Source organism: Semicossyphus pulcher, unplaced genomic scaffold (assembly GCF_022749685.1).
Source record: "Semicossyphus pulcher isolate SPU_LCO1_2020_fin unplaced genomic scaffold, fSemPul1.0.p SCAF_16, whole genome shotgun sequence".
NCBI lineage: Eukaryota > Metazoa > Chordata > Actinopteri > Labriformes > Labridae > Semicossyphus > Semicossyphus pulcher.
The window spans coordinates 19759705-19785359 of NW_027211670.1; the positions used below are offsets into that span (position 1 = coordinate 19759705).

The 25655-nt window shown below is 42.1% G+C and overlaps 2 protein-coding genes across 2 annotated transcripts in view; both read right to left on the bottom strand.

The window, feature by feature from the left end:
- The window catches only part of usp54b (ubiquitin specific peptidase 54b), a 61134-nt gene extending 50167 nt beyond the window's left edge, over positions 1 to 10967 (bottom strand). The window contains exon 1 of the mRNA XM_069663907.1: positions 10927 to 10967. The gene's annotated coding sequence lies outside the window, so the exon portion shown is untranslated. The remainder of the gene's footprint in view (positions 1 to 10926) is intronic.
- Positions 10968 to 12688: 1721 nt separating this feature from the next.
- On the bottom strand, positions 12689 to 25444 carry myoz1b (myozenin 1b). Its single transcript, XM_069664969.1, has 5 exons — positions 25363 to 25444; positions 15904 to 16070; positions 15757 to 15826; positions 15460 to 15634; positions 12689 to 12923 (listed from the first exon to the last, which is right to left on the bottom strand). The coding sequence occupies exons 1-5, from the start codon at positions 25442 to 25444 to the stop codon at positions 12689 to 12691; spliced, it is 729 nt and encodes a 242-aa protein (XP_069521070.1).
- Between the last annotated feature and the right edge of the window lie 211 nt (positions 25445 to 25655).

Below are 25655 nucleotides of genomic sequence, written 5' to 3' on the forward strand. Positions count from 1 at the left end.
TGTGGAAAGCTTATGTTGTTACTTGTCTTGCTTTTCAATCAGACAATTACCGTGTATGCTAGCAAGTTAGCAATGACAATGATTTAAGCTAACGTAGATGCCGTGTATTTGTGAGCATGTTTTGATGTTCTTCTGCCCCCTAATGACCATAAATCGATTCATTTAAATGTACATCATCATTTCTTTGCCACCATGAATCATGACAATCATCACATGAACACAACTGTGCGAGTCCGGGTTACATTGCATCAGTGATGTGACACAGGGACTGCTTGGAGAAATCTGTTATGTCATGTCATAAGCGGTACTTAGGAACATTATCTGAAGCTTATGCTGGTTCAAGCACCGTATGCAAAGCTTCCGATTGTGTTTGTGTGTGTGTGTGAGGGAGAAAAGGAGAGGCAGTGTGTGTTTGTCACCCTACAGTAAGTGTGCGTGGGTGTGTGTACATGAAGTTGCATAACACCACAGGGCAGTAGCGAACAGATCCGCAGTGCCCCCCTCCACCCTGCCCTCCCTCTCTTCCCCTATAGCTTCCCCACTTTTTGGCAAAGCTCCCTCGCCTGGATGCCGGGCTGCGTTGTCACCACGGCACACCCCCCCCCCCCTCCTCCCCCCTGGCGAAAGGCCAGAGGGCGCGGGGATGCTGCGGCGAGCAAGTGTATAGCGTGGGCTGTCGCTATGGCGATGGCCACATCGGGGTGATGAGGGGGCGGGTTGGAGGTAGGGGCAACGTCGTGACAGGGATGGCAAGAGGAAAGAAACATTACGCAATGTTGTGAAGTCAGTTTGTCCACTTTCCACAGACAGACTGCAAACTGTCCCAGACTCTACCTGTCTGCCTGCCTGTCTGTCTGTCCGTCTGCCTGTCTGTCTGTCTGTCTGTCTGCCCGCCAGCCTGCCTGCCTATCTGTCTGTCTGTCTGTCTGTCTGCATGCCTGTCTGTCTGTCTGCATGTCTGTCTGTCTGCCCGCCAGCCTGCCTGCCTGTCTGTCTGTCTGTCTGTCTGTCTATCTGCCTGCCTACCTGTCTGCCTGTTGTCTGTCTGCCTGCCTGTCTGTCTGTCTGTCTGCCTGTCTGTCTGTCTGTTTGTCTGTCCGCCCGCCACCCTGCCTGTCTGTCTGTCTGACAATCTATCTATCTCTCTACCTCTCTCTCATCTCTCTCATCTCTCTCTCTCTCTCTATCATCCCTTCACTCATCTTTCTCTATCGTCTCTCCATCATCTATCTCTTTAGGCTTCTCTCCATCCATCTAACTCACTATCCATCTCTCATCCATCTCTCTCTCTATTCACCTCTCTCTCTCTCTTTCCCCATATTTCTCTCTATCAATCCATATATCTCTCTATTCTCATCTATCTATCAATCCATCTCTTTATCCATCTGGCTCTCCATCCATCTAACTCACTATCCATCAATCTCTCCATCTATCTCTCTATACATCTCTCCATCCATCTCGCTCTCTCTCTCATCTATCTCTCTATCACCCCTTCACCCATCTTTCTCTATCGTCTCTCCATCATCTATCTCTCTTGGCTTCCCATCTATCTCTCTGTCCATCCCTCTATCCATCTAACTCACTATCCATCTCTCTCTTTCCCCATCTATGTCTCTGTCCACCCATATCTCTCTCTCTCTTCATCCATCCATCCATCTCCCTCTCATCTATATTTTCTTTCTTTCTCTCTCTCTCTCTGTCCCTCTCTTTCTGTCTCTCTTTCTATCTTTCATGAAAGTCTCTGAATTTCACATCGGATATTTTCCTCCATAAACAAACAAATCCAAATTGCCAGAGGATTTATAAAGGGATTTGGCTGGCATGCCCGTGTGCCTTTTTTTCTACAGCCCAGCATCCTGAGCTTCTGTCTCAGCATACAGTGTGTGTGTGTGTGTGTGTGTGTGTGTGTGTGTGTGTGTGTGTGTGTGTATGCGAGTGTGTGTTTGTCTCCCGCTGAGCCTGTGTGGAGTGTGTGATCACACATCCTCTCTCTGACTGCTCCCTACAGCCACACACAACCGAGATCGCTCTGGCAGGCCCTCGCACAAGCGCTGTTTTTGTGGCCTGTATATGTATGAGTGTGCGTGTGTGTGTTAATGTGTGTGTTTGTGTGTGTGTGTGTGTGTGTGTGTGTGTGTGTGTCCCCACATCTTCGGCTAGTTACCATGGAAATAGGCCAAGCAGCAGGCACGCGGGGGAAAAGCCGAACCATGTGATTTAACTGAGAGACACACTGTGCCGCACTGGTAGAGAAAGCACACACACACACACAAGCGAAGACACACACACAAACAGCGACAGACGCGGCTGGCGAGTGATGATGATGTGTATTGATGGTGGAGAGTTCCTGGAAGCCAGAGTGAGTCAAGGCACGAGTCAATCAAACTCCCTGACCCCGGCAGGCATAAGGAAACCAGGAGCTGTGGTTTGGGTCCAGACAGAGAGCGCACATAAAAGCCTTTTTACCACGTGAGACGCCGACGGGAGGACACTGCTTTTACATCCAGACACAGACACAGTGTGTGTTCGTGTGTGTGATAACCTGGTGGAAATCAGTCCCAGCTTAACTCTGGCCATGGAAAAGTTGTGTCAAAGTAAGGTCCTGATTTCATACATGGTCAGAATGTGGATCAAGATGATCTTAAATGATGTGAAAGATTGATCCACCAAAATAACACTCCTATAATATTTCTGAAACCCAATACAAAAAGGGGGAAATTTTATCCTCGTGGCATTAAAAAGAAGTAAATTTAAAAACTCAACATGAATGTGTCTTTTCAGAAATGTCCTTCTTACTAGTGGTCGACTGATATAGGTTTTTCAATGGCCGATATATGAGGCCGATATCAGGTTGTTGCTTTTTTTTGCATTTGATAAAATACAACAATTTAATAACAACAAATGAGACACAAAATTGCTAAACTTGAATGAACATTTATTTAACACTGTTTACTGCATTATCTGCAAGTAGATCTGCGTTCTGTCTGCAGTACACTTATTTTAAGATAATCCTTTATTGAGATAATTCTTTGTTGATCCCCAGGGGGGAAATTTGGGGAAATAAATATATCTACTTAATAAATGTCCACTGGAATCTAAAAACTAAACTTTGTAAATAAAAAAAGATGTAATTAATATATGTGAATGATAACATTTTAAGGCACTAGTGCACTTGAAAGAGCACAGAAATTCGTAAACTTACATAAAAAATAAACAACATTATTGTAGTTATTGAGTTAGGTGTGTAATGGCGGAGCCTTCCCCTTTAAGAACGAAGGCCTTATGTGTGACGTCTGGCAGGTTTGTTATTGGAAGTGAGTGTAGACTGTGTAGACAAAGTACCTGCAGCAGACTTCGTGAAGCGCATGCTTCAAGCCAGCCACACAGACGAGGTTTCCTGTGTATGCGGACATATTTTGTTTAATCGGCCTTGTGAGTGCAAACATCGGCCGATGGCGATTAATCGGTCTATCGCTACTTTTACTATTACTGTCAACAGTATTAATTGGAAATACTTTAAAGAGGGGGTATTATGCTGTTTCACATTTTAAGACATATATATAATGTTACAACGTTGGATGTCCAGACTAAACGTTGGTGAAGTTTCAAATCTGTAGGTAAAAGTATGTTGGTTGTTTTTTTCTACACGCTGCACTTTGTGAAATCACAAGAGCTGGCCCAATCAGAAGACAGTGGGCTTGTAGGGTCTGGGTTTCTTAAAGGGACAGGGCTGTATGTTATGCTGTATGTATATTTAACTGAAAATGATGCTAAGCTGCTCCACAGGTGTCACAGAGTGAAATATGAAGCTTGACATTAGCATAATGGCCCCCCTTTAAACTTAGTCCTTATAAAAACTGTTTTTTATGTAATTTTCAATACACTGGTCACCACCAACAAAATGCCATTCACCAATAACAATTCTTCATCTAGTATGAAGCATGTTTAAGCACAGTTGAGGCCTGTTTGTAAACAACCAAGACGGGCACCACTGATGCAAACCCTCTAAATTTGCTCGCAGGTCGGGTTTAAATAACCTGGACTCACATTAAGTGTAATTGTTGGCTATTTGATCATGTCATGCCAACCATCTGTGTATCTTGTTTAATAGAAACCATATGAATGGGACTGGTTTGGACTGGTTGGAAATAGCTACCTAGCTTAGCAGCCAACCGCTACATCACACATTCCATTGCTATTATTGGTTGTAGCATCCAGAGGCATTTTGGTCTGCGTCCATTGATAATTCCCCTCGTTACTCATAAAATTAACTCTTGAGGATCCATATCAATTCACATTAGGGAACAGGTCTGACGTTGGTTTATATTACATTGGAGAGCTGTGTAGGTTTCATGTCAAACTTAAAGGGACGGGTTAAAAACAGTCATATCTAAATGGATGTGTGTGTGTCAGTGTGACAGCAGACGATTACATGTGGATCAATAAGAGTCAGCGAGGGCACAGCTGGGAGCGATGAGGACAGACAGCTGTTTTCATGTACCGTCACCTCTAATGTTAATACTGCTATTCAAACATTTCTCACCCTACCTTGTCATTATCCAACCCACTGCTATATTCTCCTGTCTTCTCTCCTCCTTTCTCTCAATGCCTCAATCTGTTGCTGCTGAGTTAAAAGCAAACCTTTGTCCAAAATATCACCGCACACATGCAAAACAGTCTCAGCACAAGGTCCATTCTGTGGCTGCTCTGCTTGCTGTCATTGCATTTTTGATGTTGTGATCAACAGCTCAAAAAAAAATTTGTTTCGTTGTGAAGAAAAGTATGGTGTCCATACATTTTTGGCCATATGAGTCAAACATCCAAAATATGACCTCCCAGAAAGGTCACATATTTCTACTTGTTAGTTTTCATCTTCACATGCTTGATGTCCAAAATGGCAGCAGTAAGGAAAGATCAGAAACGTGCTCAGGCCTGCAGCATGTGAGAAAACTCTGTGATGTGCGTTTACATTGTTCAATATTTCAATACAATTTAAGTGTGATAAATAAACAAATATTAAAGAGTGCATATTAGCTGAGCGATAACGCTGAGTTTCTGTCTATCTGCTGTTTTATACAACACCTGTGTTTGCAACACGTCCCTCCTGAATCTGGAATGAATCCAAAAAGCTGCCAATTAATCTGAGGCTAATCTCTGTTTACAGATTCTACATAGAAATGTAGAATCTGTAGGCAGGGGCGTGGATTTCCAGAAGGCAAGTGTTCTGTTTGTACTACGCTTGTAGTCCGAGTAATATTGACCAATCACGTATCAGCAGGCTGCGGCGTATGCAGGAAAAACAGTCCGGGTGGAGAGCAAAAGCAGGCGGAGCGTAATCCGCCGTGATGACATCCCGGCTCCCATCAGCAGCTATCTGACGACGATTTAGCTTCTTATTGATCTCAGACATCTTTTTACTTCTTACTAATCTGCATCATGATGTTGAAATTCCAGCAAAGGTAAGACCCGTTAATTAAAGTCAATCAGAAGAAAAACGCTTTCTCTTTCCGTAACAATGCAGCACGCGGAAAAGGAAGTCTTGACGGGAAGTCGTTTATCGCTTACCGCCCGGCACGTTCACCGGTGTGCCCAGAGGCTCTATCGTCTCCGACTATAACCGATGGGATCTGAGATCGATCTGAGGGTAGCTGATGGCTAGTTTGTGCTTCATCTGAAGCTCCATTGATAAGGACACTTTCTACATGCTTAATGCTGGCCCACACTGAAAGATTTTAAAAATGAAAGACCCCACACATGACGACAAATAAGGAAGGATCAGGAACAGTTTTGTTCCTAAAGTTCCTTTAGTGTGTGGAGAGCAATGATACAACACAAACAACACATCACGACGCTCACAACAGGAAATCTCACTATATCTCTCGTGGTCAAACGAGACTTTAGAGTTTGACCACAAACATGGCGGACGACGGGCAGGAAGAGTTGCTGGTGATATTGTTTGGACGACTTTTTTACGGAAAATTCACGAAGAAAAAGGTCATGGAGACGGCGTGAACATGGGCTATACGTGTTACTTTATGCTTCGCGTTTGGGTTGTTGTGCCTCCGTCTTCCTCAGCTTGCCTTCTCATTGGCCTATCGTTTCATTTCACGTGACTATCCACAAAGTGCGTGCTCGGATGTCCTTGGGGTCCCTCACCCCTTAAACATAACAGGATACCAAATCGTAAATACTGAAGATGGTTTATATTTACGATTTGATGTCGGGAATCAGGCCCAAAATCAGCTTGATTATCTTGTAGTGCATACCCCGCTAGAATATGACGTCCCTGAAAGGTGGCACATTCTTTCTGTTTTTCACACCCTGTATGTTCAAATGATCGGCGGTATTACAACGAATAAGCACCTTGCTCACATCCGATTAGTCTTATTTGCTCTTTTGTTCTCCGCTTGATGATCGGCTTCATTCCCTGTCAGGTAGAGGTAAAACATTCCGGCAGTGAAAGCTGGCGTCAGCGTTCGAAGGGACTTAAATGCAGTGAATGACAGTGTGTCTGTGTGCTGTGGGTCAGTGTGGCTCGGTGACAGTGACACCGGTGTCATGCAAGCTGAACAAAGAGCTGATACTGTCCCCGAGGATAATCGCCCGTCTCTCACTCTGCCTCCCTCCCACTCCTGCAAACACAGAGCTGAGAACTGGATTTATATATAGAGGAAGTCTGGAGCTCTTCTTTCACAAACTGTGCTCGCTCTTTTTCGTCTCCTTTGGCTGCACTTTCCTCTCTCTCTCTCTTTCTCTCTCTCTCTTCCATTCACTTCATCCCTGCTCTCTCTCTGTCATTCACTCTCTTCCACTGACCTCTATTTTCCTTTCTCATTCACTCTCTCCACTTCTTCCCCCATTCATCTCTGTCTAATTCCTCTCTGTTTCCAAAAAACTTCACTTCATACACCTCTCTCTCTCTCACACACACACACACACACACACACATGCAGTGGTTTCCCTGTAACTGGGTTATGTGTAACTTCAAATAGCCTGAGTCGACAATAGGGAGAGCCCAGAGTTCATCCTCCCCTCAGTGCCTCTCCTTCTCCTCCTCTTCCCCACTTGTGTCTGAAGAGAAGTTACACATGTGTGTGTGTGTGTGTTTGGGCTGAGTGTGTGTGTTTGTGTGAACATATAGTGGGCACACGTGCGGCTGCATGTGTGAGCATATTAGCGAGACTGAGGTCTTTTTTTTTGTGCGAGCTTCAAGGTCGTTTCCCCGCTCAGACTTTGCAACATTAAAGTATACATGGGAAACAACACACATGTACTCGCATCCACGCACACACGCACACGCACGCACACGCACGCACACGCACGGTGTAACCTAGATGCAACCCATTATCGCCGTATCACATGTGCACACCCAATCGTGTCAGTAGAAAATATAAAGAGGGGGAATATTTGCTTAATATTTAGGCTATTACATAAGCAGCCTTATTTACGAGGCATGCTGGGAATAATGTGAGGTTTTTACAGTTGAAGTCAGAGAGGAGAGGGAGAGGAGGGGAGGAGGAACAGGGGTTTAGAGTGATGGAGAGGTAGACAAAGGAGAGGGGAGGAAAGGAGAAGAAAACATAGGAAAGGAAAGGAAGGGGGGAAAGAATAGGGAAGGAGAACGTGGGAGAGGAGAGGAGATGTGGGGAAAGTAAAACAAAAGACTGAATAGAGGAAAGGACAGAGAAGGAAAGGAGAGAGGACAAAAGTAAATACAAAAGAGGAGGGGAGAGGAAAGGAGAAAAGAGGGGAAAGGAAGAAAAGGAAAGGAGATAAGAGAGAAACAAAAGGAAAGGAGTTGGGAGGCACACAGAGGGGAGAAGTGGAAAGGAAAGGAACGGAAAGAAATAAGACAAGAAAAAAACTGTAGGAAAGACGAAAACGGGAGAAAGGAAAGGAGTGTAGATGAGGGGAGAGGGAAGGAAAGGGAGAGATAGAGAGGAAAAAGTAGAGAGGAGCAGAATAGGAGCGTTGCAAAGTGGAAATAATGGAGGGAATAGAAGGGAAGGAAAGATTGAGAAAAAGACAATAAAAAACAAAGCAGAAGAAGAACAAGGGAAGTCGGACAAAAGAAGAAGAGGAAGAAAGGCAAGGAGAGGAGACAAGAGGAGATGAAGGGAGAGAAGAGGAAGGAGAGGTTAGGAAGGAGAAAAGAGATAAATAGGAGAGAAAAGAGAAGGAAGGAGGGGAGACGAGAGGAAAAAGTAAGTAAAGTGGGGGAGTTGGAACGGGGAAATTAGGGAGGGAATAAAAGGGAAGGAAAGGAGAGAGAAAAAGAGAAGAAAGAGTAGTACAGAAGGAAAGACGGATAAAAGAATAAGAAAGTAAAGTAAAGGGAGATGAGAGGTGGGTAAAGAGAAAGGGAGAGTTGGAAATGGGAGAATAGGGAAAGGAAAGGAGAGAAAGGAAGGAGGAAGAAGAGGAGAGGAATAAGCAGAACATTACATTGAACAACCACATGTAAAGAGGAGACAGAGAGGGTAAAGGTCAAAGGAGACTTCATGTGAGCGTGCCTCTCCTTTCCTCTCCTCCATCTTCATCCTCGGGCCGTGACTTCATCTGCTCGTTTTTATATTTCCCATAATCCCGTGCATGTGGACCGACCTCGACCTCTGAAGCAGGAACACTTTAAACTCAAACGTCAACAATGGACGGACGCCCTGGGAACCTGCCCAAGAACACAGGCCGGGGGATCCTTCACACGTGACCGAGTCCACAACAAGCACTCGGAGGATTTAAACCAATTAAGTGAATTGAAGTAGAATTGAACTTCTTATTTCACCACATGATCGCGTGTGTGCAGGCACAGGAAATGAGTCAATGACATTATTCTCAAAGACATTTTCCCACGCGTGCAGGATGAACTTAACCGGCCTTTTATCATGCAAAAATAAGTCCTAAACCCTGAGTGTGTAAATCCTCATCGTCAGTTCTTAGGATGTTCTTCGTCAAGTAACATCACAACATCAAATCTTCCTGACTGGCTTAAGTATTTAAAAAAACGCCCCCGACTGAGTGAAATCGCTCTGAGATCAAAGATGGACACCAGGCAGACTTCACTTGCAGGGAGTCGGGGCAAACTATTTTGAAGATAAATTTGAAGTGACTTTTTCCTCCAGGACTTAAGAGCAGAATACTGTACCAGAGCTGCAGAGGCAGGTCACAAAATATGGAAACGGCTAAGGACATGTTGTATGAAAGAAAGTACATATATGAGTATTTGAGCTGTTTTTTTGCGCTAAAACAGGCTGGATATTAACGCTAACACTAAACAAAGTATTGAAACTAGAAAAGAAGAAGAGCAAAAACAAAATGCACCACTTTCCGGAACGCTTCATCCCCAAAAACTAAAATTGATGATAAGTCCAGCTTAAATGTCAAGGCGACATTTCAGCTCAGTGTGGAGGTGTGCTGCTCTAGCTGTGTGTGTCCCTGTGTGTCCCTGTGTGTGTGTGTGTGTGGTTTGTATTTCTCATGGTACGGAGACATTATGTGTTGTAGCCAATTATACATTAAGAAGCAACATTATATCCGCATGGTAAGGCATGTATTTTAGGGTTAAGTTTTGTTTTTTTAAAGCTCCTGTGAGAAACTTTCGGTTTGTGTTAACTTTGGCGCCCCCTGTGGACAAAGCCATACCTCTTGTCTCTTTGCTGATTTAGTCCTGTACATGCTTCAGTGGTGGTTTTAAACAAAAAATCTCACCCTGCTTTCTTTAACAGTCATGTATCACTCACTTAAAGTTTAGCCCTAAAAGTGTAAACAAAGGCAGCGTGCAGTTAACCGCGTTATGTGACACCTAACCCCCCGCCAGCAGTTTCAGGCATTAAAAATAACTGCATAGCAATAATCAGTCTTGTCGCTGATGGTCTGGTTTGCTTTTGTAGGTCATGTAGAGTCATCAGAATTAATTTCAGTCTCTTTCGTAACCAGTGAAAAACTCCTCACAGGAGCTTTAAGTATTGATTAAGGTTAGGATAAGCTTTTAGGGATGACTGTTAATGCAATGTCCTCACAAGTATAGCAAAAACAAAAGTGTGCTGCTGCTTAATGAGGGGATGGCAAGTACCCTATTTTCCCCTTTTTTTTTTTTGGTAAGTATTCACGTGTGAGCGCGCGCGTGAGGCAGGCAGCAGAGGGCTGTGTCACCCCCCCTTCGCGAATGTGACGGCACTGTAGGCTGGCGGTGATGCGGGCCCGGTAAGGGGCCAAAGTCATCAATCACGCGGATCGAAGCCGCAACGTTAAATCAATACAGGCCCCCGGGAGCGATGACAGCCGCGCGTGAATCCGCCTCGGTAAAAGGCTGCGGTCTCTCGGCCATCCATCAACAAGTCCACGCAGGGTAGAGTCCAGCCCAACAACCCCGAGACCAAAAACACGCAGCACAGGACAGGAGCCACGCGCACGGTAGTGGCATGTGATCCTGAACAATAACACCTGTAACTACGAACAACAAACGCGGACTGTGATGAAACCGGGGTGAACTTGAGTTGAAGGGATGCTGTTGTCCGTAAAAGCTGCAACCAGTGTACAGCACGAGGGAGAGTTGCTGCGTAGTGTGACACGAGACCTCGGATAAAACACTAAAACTGACACGATACAGAGCAACAGAGTGAGGGAAGCCAGCACGAGGAACAAACGCCGCTCGTGCTGCTGATGAGAGTGATGATGACAATGATGGAGACGACAGAAGAAGCTGACAGCCATCCTCTGAGACTGTCACGAGAACACATCTGTTGAGGATCACATCTGGCCGACACGCTGACTTGCCCCCTCCTCCATAAACACACACACACGCAGACACACACACACACCTACTGATGGTGTACTCTGTCCTGTACGGTCACATGCGCGTGTTCCCGGCCTCTGTAGCTGTGACGGAGCCCCATGCCAGTGCGTATAATGTGCAGGTTTTTTACTCACCCCGGGTGCTGTCGCCGCCTGTCTCCGTCCGCTCGCGTGTCCTACCGTGTGATTTAACGGGAGAGAGGGCGAGCCGTGGGCGCATCCAGCCCCCACCAGCGCCATCCAGCGCTGCGGTCGCGGCACGCCGCTCTCGCGATACCGTGCCATCTTCCAGCTCTCCGAATGAGAGTGTGTGACGTAGCGGTTTTATCAGGAGGGTTGCTCAGCGCGATGCCGCCGCCTTCTGGGCACGAGGCGAAGAGGATGGTGATGATGTCATCCCGTAGCTGCTCATGTGGCCTTTTACCTTTTCTCTCTCTTTCTTCGTCTCTATTTTATCTCTGCTGCTCTCCACTGTCAGATGTAACCCGCTGTCAGCTACATGTAGAGGACATCTGTTTAGCTGCTATCACTGGAGACCTGCCAGCACCAGTTTACAGTCACAGCCTGAACACAGCTATTCATAGAGCAGGTCGTGGGGACATTGTTTAGTTTGGCAGTGGTTTTTAAGACCACAGCTGAGAGAAAGTGGGCATGAGAAGTCAAAAGCACAAAAATGTCACTAAATAAAGCAGCATACATGGGATGGACAGAAATAGACTTGGGAAATACCATTTTCATTCTCTTCCCTGGAGTATAAGATAAAAAGAATATCCTGAGTTAGGTTAGCTTATTAGCACAGAGACTGGACAGGGCAGAAGAGCTAGCATAGCTTGGTCCACAATCACTGCTCCTAGCTGAGAGACAGTCTAGCATTAACAATAAAATAAAAACAAGTGTACACCTGTGATTGTGTACTACCATTTTCAAGCCTCCGTCCTGGTTTCTTGCTGCCAGAAGTGACCATAATTACACAAGATGCTGGAGCTGAAGAGGAGTGAGGTGTTAGCATGTTAAGTTATAAAGGTTATCATTAGCTAAATTATTAGCTGGCTAAAAAGTTACTTCATGACTTAAGCTAGCAGGGAAGGGATGGCAAAATCCTCTCCCCTTCTGTCTCTCCACTACCTGCTTCTCCACTTCCTGGATGGGCGGATCTTCAGACCCAATACAAGCAACCAGCTCACCTGTGGCAAACTGTGCTATATTTGCTGTCTGTTTTATTGCTAGATTTATTTAGAAGTACCTTTGTTAGCTTAGCCTAGCTTGTAACCCTGTTCATTTGTTACCAGATAAACCTGTTAACCCGTCTCTGTTTAAGGTTGGTCTTTGGTGTAAAAAATTATTATTACAACTGAGCCACATCAAGAAAAATATAATATATATAAATGAGATATTGTCATTTTTTTAACAGCAGTTCTGTCAGACTATGACATGCAGTGTTAACATAAGAAGCACACAGACATTCTGTAAAGGGAAACTTTATTGAATAAATACATTGTTTCAAGAGTGCACAGTGCTTATCTCTATTTATTCACACAGGTCTCACATAAGCTCAGAGTATGCACAATCCTAGTAAGACTCATGGTTAGGGAGGAAAAAAGATAAAAAGCACGCAGGAGACCAGGAGAGATACTTTTGTAGTCATTTTAAATCATTTCGAAATCATTCTTTTACATTTCTGTTCCAGGTAAGTAAAATACATTTAAACATGTGTTCATGGGAGCCTCAGCAGTCCTGACAGTGTCTATGTTGTTGGTGTATCTCAGTTAATCATAAACTGTGCCTAACGCTCTCATGTATACACTTATGAGGTTGTATGTGTGTGTTAATGAGTTCCAGTGCATGTGTGTTCTGCAGGCTACCTGTACTATAAATAAGCTTGTGTGTACATGCGTGTTCACAGGTCATCTGTCTCTCCGTCGAAGGGCATGGTGTCCAGGTCCATGTGGATGTTTGAGTTGTCCTCACTGCAGACCCAGCCGATGGGCGTGCGGTTGAATGAGGGGCGTGAGCGGATGTCGGCCTGCAGGCTGGGCAGAGGCTCCGCCTCTTCATTGTCCATGTTGAGCTCTGGGAGTTCGAAGGTCAGAGTCTTGGGCGCCTTGTCAAGGCCGCCGAATGGCAGGGCCGTCCTAGTGAGAGAGAGGAAAGAGGAAACTGAGGAAAGACAAGGTACCCTGTGATAGGAAGCTCTTTTGCTGTACAATCGAGCTCAGCAACTTTCAACTTTAACATTTTGTTGCGAGAAGATAAAAAACACCAAAGAAGTCAGAGCACCTCAGGACCAAACCCTCTGAATGTACTGACAATTGTGGGGTAGTTATCTAAATGACTTCACAATACAACCACAAAGACACGCAAAACAACATCTGAGTTTTAAGACAACCAGAGTTACAAAAAGACTACAAAGACACTCAAAACAACCACAAAGAGGCTCTTAAAACAAACACAAACAGATTCAAATGACAACAAAGATACAAAAAAGTCATTTAAGAAAGTCAAAATGGCAACAATGGTATAAAACTTGATTACAAACATACGAAAACCAGCAACAAGAGACACAAAACGACCACAAAGCCAGCAAAAAAAACAACAAAGGTACGTAAATTAACCACTAAAAAGGTGTGAAACAACTATAAAGATGCACAAAACAACTGCAAAGAGAAACAAAACAACCTAAAGAGTTGAACAATGACCCCACAGTGAGAGAAATGACCACAAAGAGATGCAAACAGCTACACTAAACAAACCACAAAGAGACATATCTGTGCTCAGGGGCCCGTTGTCTCTGGCTGTTTTTGCTTATTCAGACCCATAATCCATTAAGAAGGATACAGCTGCTCTTACCAGGGTCATCAAACAGTATTAGGAGTATAACAAAGGACAGAGATCAAGGGTTCAAATAAGATTAATATAATTACATTGGGGCGTAATGTTGTCTTAGTGGACAGTATAATGGTACATTCCCAAATGTCAGTAGTGTGGCGCATTATGTGAAGTATGTGGGCTGCTGGGTGAAGCCATGAATGTGTAAGGGAGACATTTTCACTATTGCTGACATGGCAAACTGCTGGTCGACACTCTTATCTTTTTATGAAGTATTTTCTGCTTTAACTGTTTAAAGAGGGGGATTTATGTTGTTGAAATCTGTAGGTAAAAGTATGTTGGAGTAATCCCCAGGCTTCTCAGCTCAGCCTGCAGGCTGCTGTGAACGCCAGGTTTCACACTGTTTTTTCTACGCGCAGGCTTCGGAGAGCTGGCCAATCAGAAGAAAGTGGGCTTGTAGGGGCGGGGTTTCTTAAAGGGACAGAGCTGACTGAGTCGCTTCAGACAGAGGCTGTATGAGGGCCTGCACAGAGCACCAGTGTGAGAAAAATGAGGAGGTTTTTTAACTGTAAATGATGCTAAGCTACTCCACAGGTATCACAGAGTGAAGTATGAAGCTTGACATAAGCATAATACTCCCCCTTTAATGTATCAAAATTAGTTTGCTTGGACCATATCTGCTAAAGCTTGAAGACTACAAACTATAAAAACAAATGCGTTACAAACTGTTGCATGCAGTCAGACAGATGTGGATGTTTACCTGGCAAGTTTTATGGGGCATAATTTTTAGACCAATGGTTCTCAACTGGTCTCAACTCAGGACCCACCACCACCTCCGTAATGACAAACTGCGACCCAAATTTCAGATTGTTTTTCAACCACTTCAATTTATTTGATGAAAAATGGTGCAGTTTGGACCTGAGACGGAACGGACCATCACAGTTATGTCAGCATCACAACACACAACAGTATAATAGTTGAACTCTACAGAAATGTGCTGAAAACTGCAACATAAATGCAACCACTTAAAGGCTCAAGTTTCAAGAATGTAACTGTGGCTGAGATTACCCAATCAGTGAATACATAGAGTGTGACTAAACTACACCACTACTGCGCGCACGTCAGAGGAAACCAATGTCCTTCAAAATAAAAGCGCAGTATCAACTTTTTTTTTCCCAAGCACACATGCGACCCATTGAAAACAGCTCCACAACCCTCTTTTGGGTCCTGACCCACCAGTTGAGAACCACAGTTTTAGACTATTTAATTGAGGTTTTTCCTTATTCTGAGATGATTGTTGGTAATTTTGGAGAACCTGAGTTAACTGCTTGATATGTAGAATAATGTTTTAATTGATGATTGATTTTTCTATGATCCTTTAATAACTCATTTTCTCTTAACACCAAAGCTTAAGAGAAAATATACATATAATGATCCTCATCACATTGATCTCCTGTCGGACATGAAGCTTGACGTGTTTAAACACACGTCACGTTGATATCGCAGCTTTAAAGTGACACATTATTTCATCCACACCAAAGTTAGATGACAGATACTTCCTGCTGTGGAAGGTGTTTTTATTATTCATGTTTTTTTGGAGCTTGACCCAAACTGGGGACTAAAAGTCAGGATAAGTTTATAATTAATTTTTAATGTCTCAAGCGGCTCCTTCAACATAATAACTGTCATTACAAATGCAAAGCTGTCACTGAAGTTTCTTTGGTACTTCAAAGCTACAAAGACGTGTAAAGACACTTTATGAGCTGAACAACTGATTGAAAATCAATCGTCGTTATGCTTGCATACAAAGAAGCTGAGATGGAGGTAAATGTGTGTGCGTACCTGTTGAAGCTCTTGTACAGAGGCAGTTCCGGGTGGATCTGGATGGGTCCCGGCATGCAGGCCCTCATGGTGGCTGTCAGCTCCTCGTTGCCCTTCATTGCCTTTTCCCATGGCGATACGTAGGTGCGTACATACTCCTCCTTCCTCTCCTCCTCCACCACCATCTCCTCCACCACTGAGGCACACGGGGGCAGGAGAGAAAAACAAGGGAAGACCAGAAAGATTAAATTAAACATCCTAACAGTAAAGCAATAATCTTAAATATTGAGAAGGGATGTAAAACACTCATGCTCATACCTTCCACCTTTGGCATCTCAGGCTTCGGTGGGATCGGGGGAGGGGACATCAGCAGGTTCTCGAGGTTCTGCTGAGAGCCAAAAGAAGAACATCAGTACACACAAATACACACGACGTGCACACGCTCTTTCTCTACTGCGTGATTACCGTGTTCTCGTTGGTCACGATGAACTTCTCCACTCTCTGCTGCCTCATCCTGAACATCTTGGAGCCCTTGTTCTTCATCAGGGAGAGCTCCTCCAGCATCGTGTCCTTGGGCGTCTTGATCTTGGTGCCCAGGTCGAGCTCAGCGGCCTCGGGGTCTGACTCATCATCTGACAAAGACGAAAAGAAGAGCAAATCGGCGAGGCTTAACATCTAACTGCAGGTGGGTGTATGTAGAAAAAAGATAGAGAGCTCAACTGATAAATTATTGGGCCGATATTATTAATACAAATATATCAGTATCGCATTAGGTACTGATCATATAATACAGAAAACAATCTTTGGAGTGATTTAGAAACTTAATTCGTCCGTGACAGTTATTTTACATTTACCGTATCGTCATATTGGTGCAAAATACACACACAAAGGTTTTATTTCTTTCCCTCTCGTAAAATCACTAAATTGGCTGCTATATCGGTTATCTGTAACGTTTTCCTCTCTGTCTCACTCTCAAAATTCCCATTTTAGAAGGATTTGTGTACAACGTATGGTAGATATGGGTTGCCTGCATTAAGGATGTATCTTTTATTCAATTTAATGTCTGTTCCTAACTCAGCAGTATGAGTAAATAGTTAAGAGAGGTCAAATTTCCAATTTGGAAGAAAATTCTGAAATGTCCCAAAGACAAATGACAAATGAAAGTTTCAAAGACTAATTTAGCCTTTCATGGAAAATCCTTGTTCAGTATATTTGCCAAGATGAAAAAAGCAATACCACTTTAAGCCTCCTGTTGTGTTCGGATCAAATCTGACTAATGGGTAACACTAGATTATGTTCATCCATCAGATGGAAAACATCCCCATTCAAACCCACACATTCCCCCACAAGGACAACACATTTCAGACTGCATCAGGTGCATCCTTCGTAGCCCAACGTATCCCGAGATTCATTGTGCGCCAATTCAAACAAGATGGCCGACTCTCAAGTGTGAAAGTGTAAAAGTGTTTGGTTTCAACTCAGTCGAACAGCTAGCGATACAACGTTAAAAAAAACAAAGGGCCCTTGAAACAAATCGTGAATAGGAGACTGAAGTTGAACCAGAGATAGAGGAGGACGTCTCAGTAATGAAAGACAACATGGATGGATTTTGGAAAACATTTCCAATGTCTATTCTTTGTATATTCACTGCAGTTTTTCATGTTAACCACTAGACTGACACATGGCTTACAGCTTAAAAAGGTATTAGATAAAATTTGGTGATGATAAACAGTTCTAGACTGTAAATTTGTAGCTAACAACATCAGCTGGTTAGCTTAGCTTAGCTTAAGGACAGAGCTAAACAGCTAGCCTGGCTCTGTCCTAAGCCAACACAATAGCTGTGTCTCAATTCAGGGGCTGCATCCTTCCAAGGACGCAGTCGTAGCCTGCATAGACCGCTAAGGCCCAACTGAAATGAGACCATCTGGTCTTGGGAGGATTTCCTGTTTGAGTCACCAGCTGTTCCCTTACCCTTGCGTAGCCTAGCAACAGGTAGCAAGCTGGCTAACTAGCTATCATAAGTAGCGTCACATAACTTAACCTATTACTTAAAAGATAATTTGTTTCAAGGGCCCTTTGTTTTTTTTAACTTTGTATCGCTAGCTGTTCGATTGAGTTGAAACCAAAAACTTTTACACTTTCACACTTGAGAGTCGGCCATCTTGTTTGAATTGGCGCACAATGAATCTCCCGATACGTTGGACCACGAAGGATGCACCTGATGGATCCTTCGAGGCACCGGGAAAAAGAGGCCGCATTTGTCGGAGCCTTCAAAATGGGACAGCCTTCGATGCACCGCTGGGACGCAATCAGCCTTATACGTCCTTCGAAGGATGCAGCCCCTGAATTGGGACGCAGCTAATATATGTCATCTAAACCTCTAAGACTCAACACATATACGTTGCACATTAACCTAAGTGAAAAAACAAGTTTAACTTTTACAAGGAGTTGGTTCTAAGCTACGCTAACTGCTTGCTAGCTGCAACTTCATACTGCAAGACACAAAATACCATCTAATACATATTCTGTGTCACAGCATTATGTTCATTTTTAAGATTAGAAAATATTTTATGAACTTTTTACTAATGAATTACAGCTCTTAACTCTGTGCCCTTTCTTATCAGCCAAACCCATTAGGGGATTAAATCGTGGGCTCATATTCTGCTAAGTTTCTAATATTGAAAGAGGGATGTTTAAAACAGTAAATACTGTGTTTCAATCCTCTGGCTTCCATGCTCTCCTTGTTATGCTGAATTATAGTTGAAACCTGTTGGTGCGGTGTTAAAGGATGTGTGTGCGTGAGACCAGGGGAGTCGTGAGGGTTACTGGGCCAAAGTAATATGGAAGAAAAGGGCACGGGGGAGTGCCAGAGCAGGTTTTCTGCTCGAACTGTTTATGGAGGGAAATCCTTCTAACATGCTGCCTCTCTCTCCTCTTTCAGTGATGGAGAGATCTGATGGATTTTACTGCTCCAGAGCCCCTCATAAAACACTCTCCTCATCCACCACGTACACTCTGATATCACTCATAACACCTGGAGTCCAGCCATAAACCCACACTCACACACACACACACACGCACACACGCACGAATACATCTATAAAGCGGGGAGTTGGCATTGCAATGCTGCAGAGAGCTGTTAGCAGTACCTCGTAAATCAGACTTGTGTAAGTGGGTGTGTGTTAAGCGTGTGTGTGTGTGTGTGCGTGAGAGAGAGAGAGAGAGAGAGAGTAATTGAGGCTGCTGAGAGGAGCGAACCCTCCCATGGGGATATTGATTAGAGTGTTAATTCAGAAGAATGTGAAACTGGAGCCGGCTGCTGACTGGGGGGAAATTGGACAGACTGACAGAGACAGGGGGCGGACAGATGGACAGCGCAGAGATGGACAGAGGCACGGGACGAAAAGTCAGTGCCACAGAGAGGAAGGGATGATGGAGAGATGAGTGGGCATTAACTGGAGCAAAAAAAAAAAAGGGATAAGCGGGATAAGCTCCTGAATGACTGACTGAAAACAAACTGGTGGAAAGATAGAGATGTGGCAGCAGAGGGAGAGGTAGCGAAAACAGCAAGGACACAAATGGGAAGCACATCAAGAGATTACTGAACAACAGAAGCGTGTGCGCTTAGACACACTCGCATGAACAGAGATGGCAGAAAATATAAAATTGATATAGTATATAATGTGATATAGTAAGTACATCTTTCTACTCATAGAAAAACATATCGAAACAGGAAGTGCTAAAGTCTCAGCCATGCTAGCGGCTCTGCAAGATTATTAAAGATAACTTTTTGGCTTTTGCTTTTCTGAAAGGATAACTTGAGGATTTTTCAACTTAGACCCTATTTTCCCTTGTGTTTGTGTGTAAGTGACTAGTGGAGACAACAATTACTGAAATCGATCCAGTATTCAGGGAGGGAGCACCATCCGGCAGCCGCGAAATGAGATACAGTGTAACTAAACGGGGCACTGGGCATACGCCAATATACAGCCACTAAAAGCGCTTGTTTTTGCTACTGACAGGCTCAGATCGTTACAGTAAGTGTCTCTTGTTGTCTCCACTAGTCACTTACACATAAACACATGGGAAAATAGGGTCTAGGTTGAAAAATCCCCAAGTTATCCTTTAAGTAGGACAGTGAGTCGGAAATGAGGGAAGAGAGAGCGGGGATGACATGCAGCAAAGGGCCAAGGGTCGGACTGGGCCTCTGTACATGGGAGGCGCACTGTAACTGCTGAGCTAATCTGGCAACCCACAGCATTGCTTTTGAGCTAAATGCTAACATCAGCATGCTAGCATGCTTAAAATGATACTGCTAACACGCCGATGTTTAACAGGTGTCTAATGTAAACAGATGTAAAAACAGGTATTTAAAGTCATAATCTCGACAATCTCTGTTTTGTTCTATTTGGCGGCACCTTGTGGCGATAATTGCGGGAGCACAAATCCCAGATAACCTGACGTCTACTGTTGGCTCCCTTTGTTACGGTTGTAACTCTTGATTTTCCTCGCTGACGGTCGCTTTCCTTTTCAGACTGTTTGCCTTCATCTGAGCGTCCAATTTGTTTCTTGTTCTTTGGCTTTTCACTTATTGTTGAAGTTGTATCTGTAGTCATCCATCTTTTCTTTGTTTGTTCAGCCATAGTAGATTACTGTTTACTCGCAACACTTGCAGAGAGCGGAAAAGCAGACGTTTTTTTTCTGCGAATGTCGCACCCAACACCCAGTCCATACTGCTAATGCAAAGGCTGTCATCAGTGGACCATAGGCTCAATCACCATTATGTTACCTCGTTCGGCGATAGATAGTGACTTAACAGAGATTTATTTACATGAAAATCTTCCAGATTATTACTTAAAGTCTAGTTTAGCGTGTTAGCAAGTTAGCTAATTAGCAAAAAACGTGAAGTACAGCTGAGTTTAATGGGAATGTCTTGAGTTTTGCAGGTATTTGATCATAAACCCAGGAAGTTGGTAAATCTTACTTAGGTTAAAGTACCCGTATTAACAAGATATTTACAGGACTCATATCTTTAATCTTTAAAACTTGGAAATGTCTCAATGTGAGCCGTTCTGCAAAACTGCTTTTGAGCTAAATGTTAATGTCGGCATGCTAGCGTGCTTAACCCTCCGACTTCGTCTTAATTCCCATCCTAATTGGTTGTTAAGGACAAAAATGTCCACCTCCCATAAAACTACATAAAAAAATACAGATTAATATATTTTTCTACTTTTTTCTGCATAAATCTCTCAAACAACTTCAGTCCTTCTCAAAACTAAACATTCAATAATTTTGAGAAGTTTTTAACCCTTTAAATGCCTGTTTGATTACTCGATATCACTGTTATTATTTATGAAAAAAAGCAAAAAAATTAGCTATTTTCCATACAACAAATGTTGGGTGGCTGGGGCATTTTTTTTTTATCAGTCTTGGATATGTCAAGGATTAACCAAAATATTGACTTTGATGCATTATTAGTTTTTGTGTAGCATCAGATTTAAAATTTACTACCCTATTTAGACGTTATGGACAAAAATGTCCACTTACAAGAACTGCTATAAAAATAGTACAGATTAATATTTTTTTTCCGCTTTTTGGGTTAAATCTTTTGATCAACTTCAGTCCTGATCAAAACTATCAAATATTGAATAATTATCAGGATTTTAACCCTTTAATTGCCAGTTTGAAAACATGAAAATCATATTTCTTGTGAAATAACACACAAAAAATGAGCTATTTTCCATATAACAAATGTTGGGTGGCTGGGGCATTTTTTTTTTATCAGTCTTAAATATGTCAAGGATTAACCAAAATATTGACTTTGATGCATTATTAGTTTTTGTGTAGCATCAGATTTAAAATTTACTACCCTATTTAGACGTTATGGACAAAAATGTCCACTTACAAGAACTGCTATAAAAATAGTACAGATTAATATTTTTTTTCTGCTTTTTGGGTTAAATCTTTTGATCAACTTCAGTCCTGATCAAAACTATCAAATATTGAATAATTATCAGGATTTTAACCCTTTAAATGCCAGTTTGAAAAATGAAAATCATATTTCTTGTGAAATAACACACAAAAAATGGGCTATTTTCCATATAACAAATGTTGGGTGGCTGGGGCATTTTTGTTTAATCAGTCTTGGATATGTCAAGGATTAACCAAAATATTGACGTTGATGCATTATTAGTTTTTGTGTAGCATCAGATTTAAAATTTACTACCCTATTTAAAAGTTAAGGACAAAAATGTCCCATTAACTCCCATTCAAACCACATTTTTTTTATCTCAAAGCCATTGCTGATTATAATCATGCATTCTGTAATGTTAGGGTTTCATTTTTGAGAAAAATAGTAAAATCTGTCATTTTTACTGTTCACCTCTAAAATCAGCCATTTACTCATTATAGGCCTATGCACACAATTCTTGTTATTTCTTGGTGATAAAACATATGTAAAATACTGCAGTAATACTATTTCCGCTTTTTTTCCACGTTTCCACTGAAATAATTTTGAAATCAGCATCAGATCTTTAAATTCTTTTTTAAAGATTATTTTTTGGCCTTTGGCTTTATTTATAGGACAGTTGAAGATAGACAGGAAATGTTGGGAGTAGAGAGTGGGGGATGACATGCACCAAATGATCGGCAGACTGGGAGTTGAACCTGCGATCAGTGTGACGAGGACTGCGGCCTCTGTACATGGGGCGCCTGCTATACCATCTGAGCTAAACAGCGCCCCAGATCTTTCAATTCTTATTTATTTTACATATTTGAACATTCAAATTGAACATTCAAAACAGAACAATATGTTACAAAAAATAATATATATATAAAACAATTTATAGAACAAAAAGTGTGTGTGTGTGTGTGTGTGCGTGCGTGCGTGCGTGCGTGCGTGCATGCGTGTGCGCGTGTGTGTGTGGAGGCAAGATTAGTCCTCCCAGCAGAACTTGCAGCATGAGACTGTGTGCTCTTTGCACACAAAGTTGTCACACCTGATGCAACAGGTGTAGATTTTTTTTTTTTTTCCTGTGCAAATTGAGCACAGCCCCCTCTTTTTGGAGCTGCTGGAGCTGCTGGAGCTGCTGACGGTGCACACACACACACACACACACACACACACACACACACTTTTTGTTCTATAAATTGTTCTAAAAGTTAAAATGTATATAGTTTGTTTACATAATTTGCACATCCATCTTTTTTCTGCACACACGCACACACACAGTTTATTTTCATCATTTGTACATCCATTTTATTTTTTGTAACATATTGTTCTGTTTTGAATGTTCAATTTGAATGTTCAAATATGTAAAATAAATAAGAATTGAAAGATCTGGGGCGCTGTTTAGCTCAGTTGGTATAGCAGGCGCCCCATGTACAGAGGCTGCAGTCCTCGTCACACTGATCGCAGGTTCAACTCCCAGTCTGCCGATCACTTGGTGCATGTCATCCCCCACTCTCTACTCCCAACATTTCCTGTCTATCTTCAACTGTCCTATAAATAAAGCCAAAGGCCAAAAAATAATCTTTAAAAAAGAATTTAAAGATCTGATGCTGATTTCAAAATTATTTCAGTGGAAACGTGGAAAAAAAGCAGAAATAGTATTACTGCAGTATTTTACATATGTTTTATCACCAAGAAATAACAAGAATTGTGTGCATAGGCCTATAATGAGTAAATGGCTGATTTTAGAGGTGAACAGTAAAAATGACAGATTTTACTATTTTTCTCAAAAATGAAACCCTAACATTACAGAATGCATGATTATAATCAGCAATGGCTTTGAGATAAAAAAAATGTGGTTTGAATGGGAGTTAATGGGACATTTTTGTCCTTAACTTTTAAATAGGGTAGTAAATTTTAAATCTGATGCTACACAAAAACTAATAATGCATCAACGTCAATATTTTGGTTAATCCTTGACATATCCAAGACTGATTAAACAAAAATGCCCCAGCCACCCAACATTTGTTATATGGAAAATAGCCCATTTTTTGTGTGTTATTTCACAAGAAATATGATTTTCATTTTTCAAACTGGCATTTAAAGGGTTAAAATCCTGATAATTATTCAATATTTGATAGTTTTGATCAGGACTGAAGTTGATCAAAAGATTTAACCCAAAAAGCAGAAAAAAAATATTAATCTGTACTATTTTTATAGCAGTTCTTGTAAGTGGACATTTTTGTCCATAACGTCTAAATAGGGTAGTAAATTTTAAATCTGATGCTACACAAAAACTAATAATGCATCAAAGTCAATATTTTGGTTAATCCTTGACATATTTAAGACTGATAAAAAAAAAATGCCCCAGCCACCCAACATTTGTTATATGGAAAATAGCTCATTTTTTGTGTGTTATTTCACAAGAAATATGATTTTCATGTTTTCAAACTGGCAATTAAAGGGTTAAAATCCTGATAATTATTCAATATTTGATAGTTTTGATCAGGACTGAAGTTGATCAAAAGATTTAACCCAAAAAGCGGAAAAAAAATATTAATCTGTACTATTTTTATAGCAATTCTTGTAAGTGGACATTTTTGTCCATAACGTCTAAATAGGGTAGTAAATTCATATAACAGTGTTCTATTGGTCTATAGAAAAATGTATATTTGAATTCCAAAATTCCATACTTCCAAAATGTTGTTACAAAAAATTGTGCCATGTGCATTAACACAGGCAAAATGGTGGCCAGACGACAAAAAAAACTTGCAAAAAATGGACAATAATGTCCTAAGAGCCTCAGAGGGTTAAAATGATACTGCTAACACTCCAATGTTTAATAGGTATGTGATATAAACAGATGCAAACAGGAATCTGCAAAGTAACTTGTCGACATGTCACTGGAGTGGTATGTCTGTCTGAAATGTAGTGGAAAAGTATTATAAGGTAGATAATTGAAATAAGTGAGGGGAAATACATTTACTTTCTATCACTGTCCACACTCTTATGGTTGCATGCCGGCATTGTTTGAAAAGTTTTGGAAATCGTTTCCCCACTAGAGTACAAAATAAAGTCTGCAAGCTTTTTCAGCTGCACAGCGAGATGAACAGATGGTGAAAATGTGGTGGTGAAATGTATTAAACACTTCTCCTTCATTAGTTAAAATCTGTGGGGCAGAGAAAGATTTTGTGGATTAGCATGTGCAGCCGTAGCTAATTAAGCTGCATGAAGAAAACAGTGAAGATAAACCTTTTTGGCGTTATTATTTGTGGGCCTTTTATGCCTTTATTTAGACGGAGGACAGTGGATAGTGTTGGAAACGGGGGAGGAGGGAAGGCACGCAGCAGGGGGTGGAGGTCGAACCCTGGGCCGACTGTAGCGTCTGTACATGGGCTGCCAATTTAACCGCTGAGCTAAACCGACGCCGAAGATAAACCTTTTAGCATTTGTATGAATCAACAATTCGCTCCTTCTATGTTAAGATGCTGCTCAAATAACAAGCAATACTCATATATTTTCCATTAGTAGATTTAGGTTGTGATCTCTTTTTCTACATCTTTACAAGTCACATTGATTTGACTGCACAGCATGAAACAAATATGGTGCGAGCTGAATCACCGTCTGCTATTTTGTGCTGCCTGCTAATGGTGACAGATTTGTGGCTGCTCTGCCATCTGATAATGATCCACGCTCCTCCTAGAGATGCCACATGCATGTTAGATATTCTGTTACTGCTTGGGACCAAGTGTGTGTGTTCTTATTAAACTGCAAGATAAGGCCACACGCAGCGATTTACACCCAGGCGGTTTAATTTACTCACACATGCTGCGCACATAACAGACACCACAGAGAGAAGCTTACAATCTGATTTAACATTTACTGGGCTGGATAAACACACGGGGGACAGAGGAAGGTCGTCGAGGGATAGAGAGGCATGCAAATGTTTCGTGTTTACATGTGATGTGTTTTACCATTCTGGCTGATGTTGGACAGGTCAGTGATGATCTTGTTGGCCTTCCTCTTGTTAGAAGGGGCAGAAGTTGTGAGAGGCATGGCTAAAGGACAGAACAGAGAAGTTAATACTTTATATTAGGTATTAATCATCATCATCAGCTCCATTAAACAAGCAAAGAATTGCAGCTGCCTTAAACAGAAAAAAAAACGTACGGTCCGAAGAGAAACAGAAACTTTATAACACAAGGTCCACTAGCTAGCATTTCCTCAGTCTTCATTAGCTGACGGAGCGTTCTAGCATGTTCAAGCA

What these genes read in the sequence shown, in the direction of transcription:
- myoz1b (XM_069664969.1), bottom strand. Translation starts at nt 25,444, where the DNA reads ATGCCTCTCACAACTTCTGCCCCTTCTAACAAGAGGAAGGCCAACAAG. An exon ending in TGAGATGCCAAAGGTGGAAG is followed by an intron (nt 15,635 to 15,756) that starts GTATGAGCATGA and finishes CGTGTGCCTCAG; the next exon opens with TGGTGGAGGAGATGGTGGTG. An exon ending in CTGTACAAGAGCTTCAACAG is followed by an intron (nt 12,924 to 15,459) that starts GTACGCACACAC and finishes CTCTCTCACTAG; the next exon opens with GACGGCCCTGCCATTCGGCG.